The sequence below is a fragment of the Triturus cristatus genome, chromosome 6 (assembly GCF_964204655.1).
Source record: "Triturus cristatus chromosome 6, aTriCri1.1, whole genome shotgun sequence".
Classification (NCBI taxonomy): domain Eukaryota; kingdom Metazoa; phylum Chordata; class Amphibia; order Caudata; family Salamandridae; genus Triturus; species Triturus cristatus.
The window spans coordinates 562,932,924-562,951,001 of record NC_140589.1 but is presented as its reverse complement, the minus strand read 5'-3'; the positions used below and the strand labels follow the sequence as shown (position 1 = coordinate 562,951,001).

The 18,078-nt window shown below is 48.4% G+C and overlaps 1 protein-coding gene across 2 annotated transcripts in view; it reads right to left on the bottom strand.

The window, feature by feature from the left end:
- The window catches only part of TTK (TTK protein kinase), a 650,127-nt gene that overhangs the window by 425,914 nt on the left and 206,135 nt on the right, over positions 1–18,078 (bottom strand). For both annotated transcript variants that reach the window (XM_085611007.1, XM_085611008.1), the window contains exons 12-13: positions 13,976–14,106; positions 13,202–13,337 (exon numbers count right to left, since the gene is read on the bottom strand). In XM_085611007.1, coding sequence (XP_085467133.1) covers positions 13,202–13,337; positions 13,976–14,106 — 267 coding nt within the window. The remainder of the gene's footprint in view (positions 1–13,201; positions 13,338–13,975; positions 14,107–18,078) is intronic.

Here is an 18,078-nt window from a genome sequence, read left to right as displayed (position 1 = left end):
CATGAGTGTAGAGGTTCGAAGGGTGGACCCATCAGGCGTGTGAGGACCAAGTTGAGGTTCCACATTGGAGCTGGTGGGTGGCTTGGAGGAATTACTCGTTTGAGTCCTTCCAAGAATGCTTTGATGACCGGCACTCTGAATAAAGAGAAGTGCCGCCTGTTCTGGAGATAGGCTGATATTGCGGTCAAATGGACACGTATTGAGGTGTATGCCAGATTGCATCGGTATAGGTGTAAGAGGTAACAAATTATGTTTTGGATGGATGCGTCTAGCGGGTTAATGTCATTATTATTGCAATAAATGACGAATCTTTTCCATTTGGCTGCATAGCAAGCTCTGGTAGTGGTTCTCCTGGCCTCCTTAATGATGTCCATACAGTCAGGTGGCAGGTTTAGGTAGCCAAACTCTAGGACTTCAGGAGCCAGATTGCCAGGTTCAGCTGTTGCGGATCTGGGTGCTGAATCTCTCCATGGTTCTGCGTCAAATGCGCGGGTTTGATCCGCAGCCTTTGATACGGCACCACGGAAAGTTCGAGAAAGGTGGTGTACCATGGCTGGCGTGCCCACGTTGGAGCAACCAGGAGGAGTGTCAGTGAGTGTTGTCTGAGTTTGCGAGCCAGCGGTATCAACGGCGCTGGGGGAAAAGCGTACGCAAATCTGCCGGACCAGTTCATCCATATCGCATTGCCCTGCGACTGCGGATGTGGGAACCTGGCGGCAAAGCTTTGGCATTTTGCGTTTTCGCTTGTGGCGAATAGGTCTATCTCTGGATGACCCCATTGCTGGAAGTACGGTTGGAGTACTGATGGGTGTAACTCCCACTCGTGCATCTGGTGGCTGTGTCTGATGAGCAGATCCGCCATCTGGTTGTCCTTGCCGGGGAGGTGTTCCGCCATGAGGAACATGTTCCTCTGAATGGCCCACTTCCACATGCTCTGAGCCAGATGAGACAACTGTGGAGAGTGTGTTCCTCCCTGCTTCTGTATGTAGTACATGGCGGTCATGTTGTCCGTCCGGATCAACACAACTTTGTTGCACAAGTGTTCTTTGAATGCTTTCATAGCCAGGAAGATTGCCATCAGTTCTAGAAGGTTGATGTGCATCTTTTGTTGTGTTGTCCATAGTCCCTGCACTGTGTAATTGAGTACATGAGCTCCCCATCCCTGGAGAGACGCGTCCGCTGTCAGTATTATCTGTAGAACAGGCTCTTGGAACGGTCGGCCCTTGCAAAGGTTTTGTGGATTCCACCAATGCAGAGAGTTGTATGCCCGACCGCTCACCAACACTAGGTCTTTTAGTTGTCCTTGAGCCTGATTCCATTGACGTGCTAAGCACTCCTGAAGCGGGCGCATATGTAGTCTCGCGTGTGGGACTATGAAAATGCAGGAGGCCATCATGCCTATCAACTGCATGAACACTCGCGCGGGAAGGGAATGTTGTGGTTTGAACTTGGAAAGCAGCATTTGCATGCTGTTGATTCTCACTAAATTTGGCTGAGCTGTGGCCGCCAGAGTGTCTATGGTCGCACCTAGGTACTGTTGTACGTGTGCGGGTTGGAGATATGATTTTGGGTAATTTAGTGAGAACCCCAGACTGTGAAGGAGATGAATGGTGCGGGACATGTGGCTGGCACATTGCTGGGCTGACTTTGCTTGAACAAGCCAGTCGTCCAGGTAAGGGTAGACGTGTATGTGTTGCCTCCGTAGATGTGCAGCCACAGTAGCTAGGCACTTTGTGAAAACTCTGGGTGCTGTTGTCACGCCGAAGGGAAGGACTTTGAATTGGTAGTGCTGCCCCTGAACAGTGAACCTGAGGTATTTTCTGTGTGAGGGGTGAATGGGTATGTGGAAATACGCATCTTTGAGGTCCAGTGTGGCCAGGAAGTCTCCCTGTTTGAGCAGCGGGAGGACTTGCTGTAGGGTGAGCATGTGGAAATGCTCGGAGAGAATGTAGCGGTTGAGGGGTCTCAGGTCTAGTATAGGTCTGAGTGACCCGTCCTTTTTTCGGTATTAAAAAGTACAGGGAGTACACCCCCGTACCTTGCTCGTGGACGGGTACGACCTCTATTGCGCCTTTTAGTAGCATACTTAGCACTTCCTGCTGTAAGAGCGTTAAGTGCTCTGAGGACATAGGACGGTGTTTTGGAGGTATTGTGGGTGGAGTTGAGGTTAATTCTAGGCAGTAACCGTGTATTGATTGGTTGTTTGAGTATCTGTATGGGTGCCTGATTGTTTGTGTGGGTAGGGTGTGTGTGACTGTGCATAGATATGCGAGTGGGTGTTTCTATGGGTGCATGGTTTTAAGAGTGCAACTGTGATGGACTGTATGGTTGGGTGAGTGTATGTATGGGTGTGTTAGTGATTGAATGTTTCTCAGTTGTACATGTGTCAGTAACTACATATGTGAAACGCAGTGTATATGTGTGTAAGAGTATATAACTATCTATATGTGAGAGTGTGCGATTGCGGGAGTGGCTGTATGGATGTGTGTGCTTGTATCAGTAATTGTATAAGAGCGTCAGAATTTGTTAGTATTTTTATGAGTAAGTGAACTTGAGTGGATTTAACTGTATAGGTGAGTAAATTGGACTGATTAATTATTTGCATGACTGACTAGGTGTGTCAGTACCTTAATGGATGATTGGCGGTGCGTGTGTGTCTATATAGCTGTATAAATGCATATGATAGTCCTGTACGGAGTGACTAAGTATGAGTGACTGTACAGGTGAGTGAGTGGAGATGTATGTACACCTAAGAGTCAATGAGTGGGTATGTAGTTATTGGTATTGAAGTATCTATGGTTTTCAAAATGGTCGTCTGAAATTTTGAGTCGGTGTATCAAAGGTTATATTAGGGTGTGAGATTACAGGGCTCGAAAAATCTGAAAAATGGTACTAGTCCTGCAGGTCTAGTACCTCCAAAAATCTCCTCGCCCTAACAGTGACCTACTTGACCTCCGTCTCTGAAAGCGGAGCAAAAGTGACAAGATAACAAGATTTAAGGGCATTTTTATTGCTCATTTGCTTTGTGAGCAATAAAAAGGCCTTTAAATCTTGTTATCTTGTCACATTTGCTCCCTTTTCAAAGATGGAGGACAAAAGTTAGTATGTTTTCCTACTCGCCAGAAAGGGCGAGTAGGACCTAAAAATAGCTCGACCTCATAAATTTTACCTCGCAAATGCGAGCGGTCGAGTGGATTTGTCGAGCCTTGGAGAAGATGCACTAATTTATCACACGGATAACGTCATCAGTGATGTCATCAGTGATGTCATGTGAGATGTCATGTGAGATGTCATGTGAGATGTCATGTGAGATGTCATCAGTGATCTCACTGACCATGTCATGAGTGATGTAATATGTGACGTCGTCAGCAGTGCATTGCGGGGGCGCGAGTTATAGTTAGCTGAACTAACTATAACGGGGGAATTTCTAGGGTTTTGTACGAGGGAAATGTCCAGCTAACTACAACGCCCCTGAAACCTATGGTTTCTTCAGTGAATTTCTAAGGTTTTTCAAATGCCAATTCCTAACTATAACGCCCCTGAAACCTATGTTTTTTTCAGTGAAAAAATATATATATATATATATATATATATATATATATATATATATATTCTCATCTCTAAGGTTGCCCCAAAGAGGATGACCACTTTGGAGTATTGTGCCTCTCTGATATGAGTACTGCAGCTCTGATTCTCTGCTTTCAAGTGCACTGACTCAACTCATTTCGGAAATCTTTTCCCTTGATCACATGCCCAAGCGCCAAAAGACGACAAACAACAGATGTGAAGATCACACACATATACATGTACACACAAATCTATATACACACACATATACACACACACACACACACACACACACACACACACACATATACACACACGCATACACATACACACACACACACACACACACATGTATACAAAGCACGAAACGAGTCGGCACTGAATTGCTGTAAAGATCGATGAAATGAAATAAAGCGATTTTTTAAGGATTCATCCTGCTGTGTGTGCGCTTCTCCTAGGGGCAACCTTTTTACTTCATACAATACGGCCGGCCCGGTCGTGGTGAGCACCACTGCAAAGAGTAAAGCGGGTCCGTGGCTCGCTCACTTGAGAAGGCTGAAAACAGAGCAGCAGGTATCTTGTGTCATGAAGAGTGACTTTGTTTTATTTTATCTGCAGGGTAACATCATCATGCTGGAAAATCATGTGGACTGCATATTCCATAAATACATGCGGCTAACTCACCTGAGCTGTATTGGACATAAAAGAAGGGATGTTTCTTATAGTAACTGTTTGTATCCCAGCGTGCCTGTGAAAAAGGGCGCAAAGCCCGAAATGAGTCAGCACTGAATTGCTGGAAAGATTGATGAAATGGAATAAAGCACTTTAAGGATTCATCCTGCTGTGTGTGCTGAGGAAATTGATATCTAGGTACACACCGACTAGACACCTCAGATCCTCCCAACATCAGCTCCTTAGGAAAACCAGAATTAAAAGGGCTAGATGGGGAGGCAGATCTTTCGCCCATCTGGTACCCAAGCTGTGGAATGCCCTCCCACTGGAAATCCAAGCTGTATCCATCGAAACCCCTTTCAAAAGACACCAAAAAACCTGTCTGTTTCCCCGCTAAATACGTGTACACTCGTCGCTTCACTAGCAGAACCTCTTTTAGCGCTGGGAAGTCCTAGGGCAGCCATGCGCTTTACAAATCCCTTCCAATTACAATCCCAGCCCTGCCAAGTGCCACACTTCTTGTGTTAGAACAACATTTCCGGTAATGTTCCCGCATTACCGAATTGCCCAAGATTGTCACGCAGATGAACTGTGTCCTGAAGTGTGATAAAGCTGTGTAGTTCCAGTTTCTCACTTTGCTGGGATGGATGCTTAAAAGCTGAGCTTGCTTTTCAAAGGCCACAAGATTGCTACTAGATACCCTGCTATGACTAACTCATCTGTAAGCCAAACGAACTTCAGAGATATAAAGACCGAAACACAATAATGATGGGATGTGAGACTGTCAAATGCTGCAGAGAAATACAGAAGAATGAGGACTGCCATGACTCTTATCAAAGATCATACAGATGATGACCGTGGTGGGGAGGAGTGCTTTTTCTGTACTGTGGTTGGGCCTGAATCCATAAAGGGTGTCATCAAGGAGCTTTGTTTTTAAGACCATGGCAGGGTATGGTAGGAGGGTGGTGTGTCTGTAGTTGGAAAGCATGGACAGGTCAGCAGAAGTTTTCTTGAGCAAGGGCAAGACAGTGGCACATTTCCAGGTGTACAGGAATATGAGATGGAGGCATTGAGGATGGGTGTTAGTGTTTCGATGGTCAGTAACAATCCTTGGCGAAGGTCATGGTGAGGCCAAGGATCAGATGGGTCCCCGAGTGGATGATCTTCAAGGTAGGAGTGATTTTGACTGTGGTGATGGAAGACTATGAGGGCATGGTTCCTTTTTGGCCCATGATGTAAAGTAGAGTAGTGATGGGGTTCACTGAAGGTTGAAGTACATAAGGTAATTTTGTTACACAATAATTCCAAGGGCTTGTTGCAAAGGTCTTGAGAGGAGGTGATGTTGCAGGAAGCGGCCGGGGGCACGTTGAAATCTTTGATGTTGGTGAAGATTTCCTTGCTGCCGCTGTTTGTACGGGTGCTGATGCAGACAGCAAGAGCTGTGCGTTTAATGTTCCATATCTGCTGGTGGTAGCTTCATATGGCAGATTTGAAGAAGTCATTTACCCATGGCGTCGGACTTGTTTTCCATTTGCGCTCTCGTTGCTTGCTGTGGCATTTTGTCTGCCTTAATTTCTCTGCGTACTAGTTGGCCTGTGGTCAGATTTTTGATGTTGGGTTGGACTTGAGGGGGGTCAGGGTGTGGGTGCATGCAGCGATGCAGTTGATGAGGTTCTTGATGGGTTTTGGCAAGTTGCTTGTGTGCTCAGGCAGTTGCGTTAAAAGGGTGGAAGCTCAGTCCTCTTCTGTGATCACTTTAAGCTGCTGCAGAACGGTCCTGTGGTGGTAAGTCTGTGGTGGTGCGGGATGGGCATGCTGATACAGATGGACATGTCCAAGGTTTTTAATACACTGCACCTTTCTCTATGGGCTGTATAGGGCCTGCCTCTGGGGTGATGTATATATGCATTAAAAAGTTCGTTTTTGGCTTGGCAGGAAGTTTATTTTCCCACTAATTGGCAGTTTGAAACTGCATACAGGCTGCAAAGGTAAACCAGAGACATGTTTTAAGGGACCACTTAAGTGGTATGTCCAGAGACTTAAGTAAATTAAATGTGCCAAAAAGGTGCAAGCCAATTTTACCATTTTTTAGGAATGAGCACAAGCATATTAACACTGGTTAGCAGTGGTAAAGTGCAGAGTCCTAAGGCCAACAAAAAACGAATTCAGCTAAACAGGAGGGCAAAATGCAAATGGTTTGGGATAACACCACCCTAAGGCTGGCAGATCCAACAGAGCCCACTTACTGACCATGCCTTGGACAAAAAGAAATCAAGATACAGGCATTTGTCCGAATGAACAAGTTACTTTCCTTTGGTAACGATATACTTGTAACAAACATAGGTTAGTTATAGATTCCTTACCTTAGAGTTACCCCCAGGTATCAGACTGGATCTGGAAAGTTTTTCATCAGCAGTACCCCTGTGCGTCGGGAGGTGGCATTGGTCGACTCCGCGTTCATCGTTGGCGTCGTGGTCGCCGGGATGACGTTGCAGTAGCTTCATAGATGCCGCCCTCGCGCGCTGACGTGAGTTCTGTACACGACTTTCCACTCCAGAAGCGCAGACCCATGCAAGACACTGACCACTGGTGCACAAAGCTAGGGCCCTGAAAGGAAGTCCTTAACCCTAGTAGACAGTTCGCAGAACGGCGAGGATGGGTGGGACGGTAAGGAATCTATAACTAACCTATATTTCTTACAGATATATCGTTACCAAAGATAAGTAACTTGTTCATCTGAAAGAAACAGATATTTATAGGTTCCTTACCTTAGAATAGATATCCCAGCAATACCAACCCCGGAGGTGGGTCTGTGAACTAAGTTAACACGAGAAAGTCCTGGAGAACAGAACGGCCAAAGAAGCAGTCTCTACGGACTTGGCTGTTCTGGCAGTAGTGTTTGGTGAACGTGTGCAGCGTTGCCCACGTAGCTGCCTGACAGATGTCATTAAGGGGGGACTCCCCCTCCCAAAGCAGTGGTGGCTCCAGTCGCCCTGCTGGAATGGTCACGCAGTCCCACTGGAGCCTTTTTCTTTGCAAAACAATAGCAAACTTTGATGCACAGAGTGACCCACCTGGAGATGGTCCATTTGTGCATGGCCCGACCTTTCTTAGCGCCCAAATAACCAACAAAGAGCTGGTCATCCGCCTGGAATGGTTTGGGGCGCTCAAAGTAGAAAGAAAGCACACATTTTGGATCCAGATGGTGGAGCCTCTCTTCCTCTCTGAAGGATGCGGAGGCGGACAGACGTGGGCAAAGTGATGGTTGGGCCAATGTGGGAAGAAGTAACCACCTTGGGAAGAAAGGAAGGTCTAGTTCTAAGGACGACCTTGTCCGGATGGACAGCCAGAAAGGGAGACTTGGAAGAAAGAGCATGTAGCTCACTCACCCTGCGTGCAGAGGTGATGGCCACCAGAAACGCAGTTTTCAAAGTGAGAAGCCTAGGAGGATAGTTATGTAGCGGCTCAAAGGGAGCGCACATAAGATATGTAAGAACCACGTTCAAGTCCCACTGGGGCATTACGAAGGGAATAGCAGGGAAAAGATGTGTAATGGCTTCAAGGAATCTATTTACAACAGGGGACTTGAAAAGAGAAGGCTGATCAGGAAGCCTAAAGAAGGCTGAAATGGCTAAGAGGTAACCTTTTAGAGTGCTCAGAGCAAAGCCCTGCTGGGCCAAAGAAAGAAGGAACAAGAGAACCTCAGAAAGAGGGGCAGAAAAGGGATCCACAGTCTTTGCTGTGCACCATGCCACAAATGTGTTCCATCTGCAGGCATATACCGTCTTAGTGGAGGGACACCTGGTTGCTAAGAAAACATCGCAGACTTTGGGAGGCAGGTCTAACTAAGTCAACTGCTGCCGCTCAATCTCCATGCAAGGAGGTGGAGTAAGGACAGGTTCGGGTGGAGGACCATCCCCTGCTGCTGCGACAGAAGATCATCCCGAAGAGGCAGTCTGATCGGAGGATCGATGGCCATGTTGAGCAGCTCGGGATACCAGACTCTTCGTGCCCAGTCCGGAGCCACAAGAATGACTTGGGCCCGCTTGCGCTTGATCTTCTTCAGCACTCTGAGCAGATGTGGTATAGGCGGAAAGGCATAGAAGACCGCAACTCCACTCGCGACGAAAAGTGCCGCCTTGCAAGTGCCACCTTGGAAATTCCAACACGCAGACCTGCTGACATTGTGCGTTCTCTTCAGTGACTAATAGATCTAACCAAGGCTCTCCCCACTGCTGAAAGAGACCTTGCACCACCTCCGAGTGAAGACTCCATTCATGATCCATCATGCACCTGCGGCTAAGTTCGTTCACCCTGGCGTTCAGGGAACATGCCAGGTGTTGAACCACCAGGGATATGCCCTGATGTTCCAGACATATCCAGAGGCAGAGGGACTCCTGACATAGGGTCCACGACCCCACCCAGCCTTGTTTATTGAAGTACCACATGGAGGGGGTGTTGTCCGTGAACACCTGCACTACGGAAGGAATGCTTTGAGTGCATGACGAATCGTCTGAAGCTCCAGAAGGTTGATGTGGAGCCCGGATTCTGCCAGAGACCAGAAGCCTCTGATCTCCATCTCCCCCATGTGGCCGCCCCATCCCATAAGTGATGCATCGGTCATCACTGTGAACTCTGGTTGAGGAAGGGAGAGGGATCTGCAGTCGACCCAATCCTGGTTCGTTAGATACCACTGCAATTGGTGTGCAGTGTCCTCCGAGATCTGGACACAATCAGACAGGTTTCCCTGATGTTGTGCCCACTTGAACTTCAGGTCCCACTGCAGAGCCCGCATATGCCATCTGGCATGGTCATCAGCAGGATGCAGGAGGCCATCAGACCCAGTAGCCGGATGGTCATCCTGACCAAAAACCGGGATAGAGACTGAAAGATCAGAATCATCTAATCACTGTTCCCGCTCGCTGTTCAGGAGGATAGACATGAATCTACGTCGAGTCCAGAACCACTCCGATGAAGAGGAGCTTCTGAGAGGGAGTCAGGTGCCACTTCAGCACATTGATGGAAAACCCCAGTGAATGCGGGAGGTCGGCCGCAGTCTGGAGGTGGGAGACGACAGCCTGGGGCGAGCCCGCATTCAACAGCCAGTCGTCGAGAAAGGGGAAGACGAACCCCTGATCTGCACAAATGAGGTGTGACCGCCATCACTTTTGTGAACACCCGAGGGTCGCTGGTAATGCCAAAGGAGAGCACGGTAAACTGAAAGTGTTCGTGGCCTACCGTGAACCACAGGTAATGCCGGTGGGCTGGCAGGACAGGGATGTGAAAACAAGCGTCCTGCAAGTCCAACGCTACGATCCAGTCTCCAGGGTCGGGGGCAGACAGGACCTGAGCTACCGTCAACATTTTGAACTTCTCCTTCCGGAGGAAGCGGTTGACGTTCCTGAGATCCAAGACAGGACGCAGGCCTTAGTCCTTCTTGGGCACCAGAAAGTAGTGGGAATAGCAACCACGACCTACTTCTGGGATAGAAACTCGCTCTATGGCTCCCTTGGAGAAGAGTGCCGAACTTCTTTTTGGAGAAGGGTCAGATGATCCTCCGACATGCAATGGTACTGAGGCGGCATGGTGGGAGGGGTAGTCTCAAAGGGGAGGGAGTAGCCCCTTCGGACTATTTGCAAACCCACCTCTCCGACTTGATGGTGCGCCAGTGGGGGAGGTGATGGCGAATCCTGCCACCCACTGGCGTTTGGTGGCACTGAAAGGTCGGACAAGGAAGGTTTGGAGGCTGCTGCAGAGGGGGATGTGGTGGACTGGCCTTCCCGCTGGCCCCCAGAACGAATGCTGTGGTTCCCACATACCCTGCCGCGCTTGAGTTGAACAGCCTGAGCCGGCCTGTGGCTTTGGGAGGAACGCGGCGGGGAACCCCTTCCATAGCCACAAAAGGCACGAAAAGCAGACTGCGCAGGGCGGGTGGTGGAGAGGCCCAAGGACCTGGCTGTAGCCCGAGAGTCCTTAAAGCACTCCAGCGTGTTGTCTGCTTTGTCACCGAATAGGCGACGGCCATCGGAGGGCAAGTCCATAACAGTGGATTGGAAATCCCCTGAAAAACCAGTCTACCTCAACCAGGTGTAGCATTGAAGGTGGAAACGTGGAAATCGTCCAGCCTAGTCAGTCGGCAGTACCCAGCCCACAGCGGATGGTAAACTTCGCTGTGTCTCTCCCAACTGCCTGACAGAGTACAGAGCGAGCCTCCTCCGGGCACTGAGGCAGCACTTGCGCAACCATGTCCCACACGGAGTGGGTGTAACGGCTCAATAGACATGTAGTGTTTACCGACCGCAGTCCCAAGCTGGTGTAAGAAAACATCTTCTTCCCAAGATGGTCCAGCTTTTTATATTTCCTTTCAGGTGGAGCAGTAGTGAATGTGCTCTTGGAGGTGGAGGCTTGGACCACCAAGCTCTCAGGGCTGGGGTGTTGGGAGAGTAAAGACGGGTCGCCCTGGGCCGGACGGTGGCGTAGGGCAATCATTCTATCCACAGGATCCAGTGTGTTGGGCCTGGACCACGTGCCCAAAAGGATGTCTGTTAGGGCTTCATTAAATGGCAGCAGGGGCTCTGAAGAGCTCGCTGCGGGTTGAAGCACCTCTGTCAGGAGGTTAGTCCTGACTGCCACCGTAGGTAGCTAGAGGTGGAGAGCCTCGGCCGCCCTAAGCAACACCACTGCATATGACGCTCCCTCCTCCGTAGCCAAGGTAGGAGGAGACAACATGCCATGGTCTGGTGAGGTATCCAGACCACTGGCTTCCCCCAGTTCCTCTCCCCAGTCCGGTTCATAACCTAACTGGTCGGTTAAAGGCTCTCCAGACCCCACCGAGCCCTCCCACTCTTGTCTGTCTGCCAATCTAGTCTCAAAGAGCCAGGGTAGAACACGGGCACAAAAGTACCTGTCGGTGCCGGATCCGGCATCGGTCAACGCAGGTCCGACTCTGTGTCCACCTCGAGGAGGAGGCCAGGGGCGTTGTCGGCCAGGGACACAGCCAACACCGGTTGCAGACGTGGTGCCGATGGAAACGGCGCCGGGGGAGGTGTCGCAAGATTGACCGGCGCCGATCCGGATCCAGGCCTGCATCTAAAAGGGCCCTGCGGTGCCAAGGCCAGAGCTGCCGGCGTCAAGGTCCTGGTCACCTAGCTGCCCAAAGATGGCATGCATTGGTTCGCAAAATTGACTAAGCTGGGCAGGGGTCGCTCCGGGTCCTGGGAAGGGAGGGAAGCCCAGAGTCTGCGCTTCAGGCTCTACGCGTGGAGCCGCGGGAGGGGCACCACCCGCATCCCTCGTTGCAGCAGCCGACAGGGAGAAGTCGAAGAGCAACGATGCTTCTTTGACTTCTTCTTGTGGTTTGACTTACCTGACCCTGAGTGCGAAGACTTGGATGAAGAGTGATGATGACTCCGCCACCGGTCCCTCGACCTCCTACGTGACCAGGACCTCCAACAGCGCGGAACCGACTGCCAGGTCTCAAGAAGCTTTCGGGACCGCTCCTGCAAAGACTTTGGATTCATGGTCTGGCAGTCGGAGCACGACTTGGGGTTGTGGTCGATCTCCAGGCAGAAGAGGCACACGCGTGCGGATCCGTCACCGACATCAGTCGGCTACAGGAACCGCAAGCCTTGAAGCTGGGCATACCTCGTGCACCAGGAGTCAATGGACTCAAAAAATGATGTCGACAAAGGTCGAGAAAAAGTGACTGGGGGTACCTCTCTCTCTCGTGTGCTTGCTAGCATTCTCTCCGGATCTGTGCTTGCTGCCGTGTCAGCGCGCAAGGGCGTCGATGTAGCTACCGCAACGTCATCCCGGCTACCACAACGCCAACGACGAACGCGGAGTCGACGGACACCAGCTTTCGACGCGCAAGAGTACTGCTGACGAAAAATTTTCCGGATCCAGTCTGACGCCTTGGGGTAATTCTAAGATAAGGAACCTATAACTAACTGTTTCTTTCATATATTAAAAGCCCTTAACCAGGCCCTGGGCTCCACTACCCTGGAGTCCTAGTGATCATCAATGCCTAGCCGTCAGGTGAATCGGAAAATAGGGTGGGACCCGTGTTGTTTGGGTGGCTCCATAGCTCTTATTAAGCCAGTCAGTTAAAATATTTTTTTAGAGCCTTCTTTTATGGAGGAGAATCTTTCAGCGCCACAGAAGCTAGATCAAAGTGAAGCCTGGTTAAAGGCATCCTTGGCTGTTTTCAGCCATGTAAAGGTTATATTTAGCTAAGAGATCCTGGCGCTGAAAATTACTGAGCTGAACTTCGGAATCTCAGTTAAGTTAACAACAGAGCAAAGACGAGACAAGAGGCATCTTAGAGGGCTCAGTGTAAACCACATTTCTAGAACTCGTCATGAGGGTGCTGCTATAAAGTTTTTTTAGGTTGAATACTGGGAGAATAATAAGTCAAATGTACTGGTTTTTAATGTTCTCATATTTGTATGCATACTAGTTTACTTATCTTGTAAAAGTATTTTCTATTTTACAGAGTAAAGCACTGAATGAACACTTCAGGTACTCTATTATCTACAGTATCATACTGCTTCTTAGTTTGTAAACCCCTCATTACCAGGGAGGAAGCCTTGCCTGTTTGCCGTCATCACCCTGAGCGACTTACGTGCATAAGCGACTCCCATGGAAATCAAATTCAAAGTACTGTGCAGACCAGTGGTGAACAACATTAGCCATCAAGGGTTAAATCCAGTTGGATAGGACTCCACAAGGACCATAAAGAAAGCCTCACAACTGTACATCAATTTAGAATTCAAAATAAATTCAAGATTTTAAACAACTTCTATTCGTAGTGGAGTCCAGTTAGGGCCTGTGAATATTAATCGGTTACTGGTACGAGGTCTGTGACCATGCACAGGCAACAAAGAAACTCCATTTGCATACAGTGTGCTTTTGTAAATCAAAATGACTCATTAACTTTATAAGTGATTAAATTTACACATACCTGGAAGGTACCATTGTTTTGGAAAGAAGGTCCTGGAGTTTGTGACTTTGCTTGCAGGTACGCCGAAGACTGATTGTTAGGAGTGCAATTCTGCGACAAAGCTGACATGCACTCATTTACAAGGGGTGTTCTAAAGCTGGCAAAAGACAGTACAAACATTCTTTACTTGAAAGCAACGTATTCAAGATCACGCAGATACATCTCTGTCAAGTGGTTTTGTTATAGCTGAATAGTATTACATTGTTTAATTAAAGATGCTGACACTCACAAATCAATACATGGGAGGGGTAAAGGTCCTTTTCACCATTTACATCGCAATGCACATCTATCCTTATTGTGCACAAAAAACATACTTCCTTAAGGCCCACTAGGAAATTCATCACATCACTTCCACCACAATACTGGTTTTTATTTACTCAAAAAAGATCTAGCTAAATTAATTTTGATTACCTAACATGCAGAGTCAGTGTCTGACGCACAGAACTGATCAAGAACACTCATATTCCCGCCAAACTACTACATGTTGTAACCGCTTTTACATATCCAGAATTAATTTAATTGGTAAAGTTATTTGTGACCCCAATTCCCCTTAATGAAATAGATTAAAAAGTATACCTAGATGCTAAGGGCAGTGCAAGTTGTGAAAATTCGGATAAATGCTTCAGAATCCCAACTAAAAGCTACCCAGAATCACTGAGCACACAATTGTTATGCTTTATCTATTTTAGGATTTCTGTTATACTAGAGATGTATTTAAAAAAACATGTTTCTTACCATGACATGTAGTTAGTATTCAAGTTGTTGCTTGGCGTTTGAAACCCAAATCCAGGGTCATTTCTTTTTGGAACTGTTCCTGGTGGTGTAGTCCGCTTTGATACAGCTGCTTCATAACTGTCCCGCTTACTCTAAGCCATGAAAAGAGAAAAAGGTTACACTGTACTAGGTTACAGACTGAAGAGAATCGCTCTAATTTAGTGCCATTAAACAAAGTGCACACTTTAAGGAGTGTAACCAGGGGGGGAGGAGGGCGCGATGACGGACAGAAAGATGCCAACACAGTAGTGATGTGAGCTGTGACTGACCACCAAAAAGGAAACAATCTAGGGTCTGATGTACAAAGCCATTATGCGGTCACAAAGCCTGTGATACGTGAAATCACTGGGTTTTCAACCACAAAATGGCTATTTGTTATGGTCCCACTTTCATTTTAGCAGCAGGTTACCAAATCGCAAAATGGGTTTAGAAACTCATAACAAATCGCCATTTGGGAGGGCACTGTTTAGGAGTTCCCTTCAAAATAGCAATTCATATGGGAAGTATCCGTGGTTAGCGAATATAATCTAGTCGCAAAAAATTGAGAATTAGCCAATTTCATATTTCGGTTGGTAACATTCACGAAAGAGAAGGGGTCTACGTACCCTTTATGAATGCAAAAAGAAAAAAATGAGAATAATAAATTCTGCTCCCAGTCATGTCGGCACACATTGACAGCTTGCAATACAGCAGCACCGAAAGATATCACCAGAGCAAAAAAAAACAGAAGCACCAATTGCTGTAACCAGTTTAAGAACCATAGCAGTTATTACAGTGGACACCATGGCAGTGATAGTAGTAACAGCAGTCTTAAGGCAGATACCACAGCAGGGACAACAGCAGTGATAACAGCTATTGCAACAGCAAGAACTGCAACAGTTACACCAACAAAAAGACCACAGCAGCAACAAAAGCTGCAGCAATAAGAGCTATTACAACAGTCACCACTACAGAAGTACCAAAAGCTGTCACAGCAGCAACATCAGCTACAAGCACAACAGAGGCCACAGCTGCAATGACAACAGGGATCTCCAGAAGTCACCAAAGTTGCCACCATGGCAGGAACTAGGGCAGTGACGCCCCACAGATGTAACCATTGCAGGAGAACGTGAACTAAAGAATGTGTCGATGAGTACTGTCTCGAAGGATTCTGCAAATGACTGCTCAAGTTTGTTAGTTTCATTGTTGAAAAATTATAAATAAAGTATTTTTTGTTTTTAAAAACATAGCAGGAGCAAAAGCACCAACCATGCTACCAACACATCAGTAAAAACAGCTTTAACCAAAGCAGGGACCACAGCAGCAACTAAAGGAGGAACAATACTAAAAACAACTCCTGCAACATCTGCCACTACCACAGTAGCAACAACAGCTGCAAACATAGTATCAAGTCAAGCAGGGACCACAGCGTTGAAACAGTTTTCACAGCATATGTAACCACTGCAGAGAAACACGCGTCAATCTAAGTAGGAGTACAGCAGCCACTACATCTAAAACAGGAACAATAGGAAGAAAAGTTTATAGCAGCGACCATACTTACCACCAAGTAGGGTTAACAGCAGCTTTCAGCAAAGCAAGGACCAAAGCAGCAATTAGTACAATAACCGCAGAATGGAGCATAGCAACAACAGCTGTCACCATAGCAGGGACGATAGAAACAATATATACAGCAAGGCAAAAACCAGAGCAATGACTGCAGCTGCACACATAAGGGACAAAAACACCAACAGTTGTCACAACAGCAAGACCCACAGCAGCCACAACAAAAGTAGCAACAGCTGCATGCACAGCGTGACCACAGCTGCAGGGGCTACATCAGCCACAACAGCACAGACTAGAGAAGTAACCAAAAGGAGGGACCAGATCTCTTACACATCATGGATAGTAGCAACCTAAACTGTATGGAAAACAATTGTAACCAGTGGGACTAAAGAAACAACATAAGATATTATAACAGCAGCAATTCCAGCTACCGCCAAGTCAACAACAGCTCTCAACTGTAGGAGAGTAGGGTCTGCTATCCTATGGTTACCCCAAATTTTTGCTTTTTGCTTCACTGGTTGACATATTGAGGCTGTGGGCCTGCTAATCAGACCCCCAGCCTGCTGTTCGCTCTACTAAATTGACACTATGCACCCTAGGTGCATAACCAATTGGAAGTGGATCACCCTGTGAGCCCCTGTACCAGTGTACACTAGGTACCCAGGGCATTGGTGTATCTAAGGCCTACCAGGGGCTGAAGCATGTATTATGCCACCCCTGGCCTGGCCTAACAAATTTGACACAACTGGCTGATCACTCAGCTGGGGTAAGTTGGTGTAACCACCTCTTACTTAGGTGTAGTATACCTATACCTAACCTTAAATGGAACACATGTTAACCTATAAGTCACTCCTATGGCAGGCCTTAACAATCCTGAAGGCAGAGTGCTTGGTTCCATGTGAGATGGTGCTCTGGCATGAGCTGAGCCTGTCTGCAGTGGTCGGAACAACTTCCTTCTACCGTTTCCAGATATCGTCATACCATATACTCTTAAGTGCATTATGAACCTTGCGGTTAAATGCTATCTTTGGTTTGGCTTTATCAAAACATGTCGAGTAAGGTGTCATACGAATTGGAATACTAACCCCTCGCCAATTCTGGCGATGGGGTTAGCATTCCACCCTTCTAGAGGGACACGACATGTACAGTACCTGAAACCCGGGTAAGATCAGACATAGCCTCAGCTCCACAAAATGGATGCTGCCACCACAGACACAAGTCTGCCCTCCTGCTGCTGGGAGTCCTTCCAGCTTGGGAGACGTGGACAAAGGGTTTCCTGCCAGGGGAGGTGCGTGCACCACCCCAGACAGGATTTTGTGTATTGGTCAGGTAGGGCTTGAAAGAAACCAGACATGCCTGTGGCTCACAAGGAGCCTCAGTGCATATGCCAGTTCAAACCGGTCCTGGGGCATACCAGCCCCGGACCTGGGGCGAGCTGGACAATGGATTGGGGGTGTAACCACCCCCCTTCCTGGTCCCACCCTTAGGGACGGACCTAGCAGGTAGTCCGGCCCCTAGAATCCGCTTAAAGGTAGGAGCTGTGTCCTAAAATTTCAGACATCCTGGAATCAACTTAACTACAAGAAGAAGACGGGAACTTCGACGCTCTGCTGCACAGAGGACAGAAGGAAATCTCCCCTATGGTCAGGGAGTGACCATCTTGCTAACGCAAGCACCAACCAGCTATTCGACGTCTGCTTTGCCGCCGCCTCCCGCCGGAGCCCGAGCCCAGAGCCCGACAAGACCTGGACCTCCAGACCTCTCCCCGCCCGATCCACAGTCCCTGAAAAGAAGGAACCCATGGAGGCACCGAGACACGTGGAGCCAGCCATCTTGAAAGACCCAAGACAAGCTGCAAGCGCGACCACAGAGGCTCCCTCCAAGTTGTGCTTTGGGTCCTGAGAAGCCCAACACCCGAGCAGCATCTGCACGAAAGGTGAGCCCTCCAGCATCTCCACGATCTGCGTGGGGCCCCTCTGCACTTTGCATCTCGACGCGCCTGCCCGGTCCCTGGCCCGTTGGCTAGTGGCCATTTTGGCGACGAACCTTGAAATCTACGACGCTGGTCTGGTTGCTCCAGACTGGCCCCAGCTGCTCTCCAAAGGAGCAGCCCCTCTGACCTTGCTGGTCAGAACAATCAGCTTTATGCATTCTTCACGACTTCTGCCTTTGCCAAGGCTTGTTTGCTTCCTTCGAGTCGCCGACACCGCCGACAGCGAGAGCCTGCGTGGGACAGCTCGTGACTAGACTCCTGGACGTCGTCGACCTTCAGGGACCACGTGGCTGCGGAGACAAGCTACACCTAATCACCTGTTTGCACCAGACATCGCCTGGTACCTACCTGGTGCCACGCCGGTCACTGGCTAGTGACTATGAACACTGTCCCCTCTGCTTTCAGGTCTTCTACAACTCCGATCCACTCTTGGATCCAACGCATCTCTTCTGGACCGACCGCCTGCAGCATCTTTGTCATCAGGCTCCATTGAATCGATAGACGAAACCCGACGCACTTCGAGACCTAT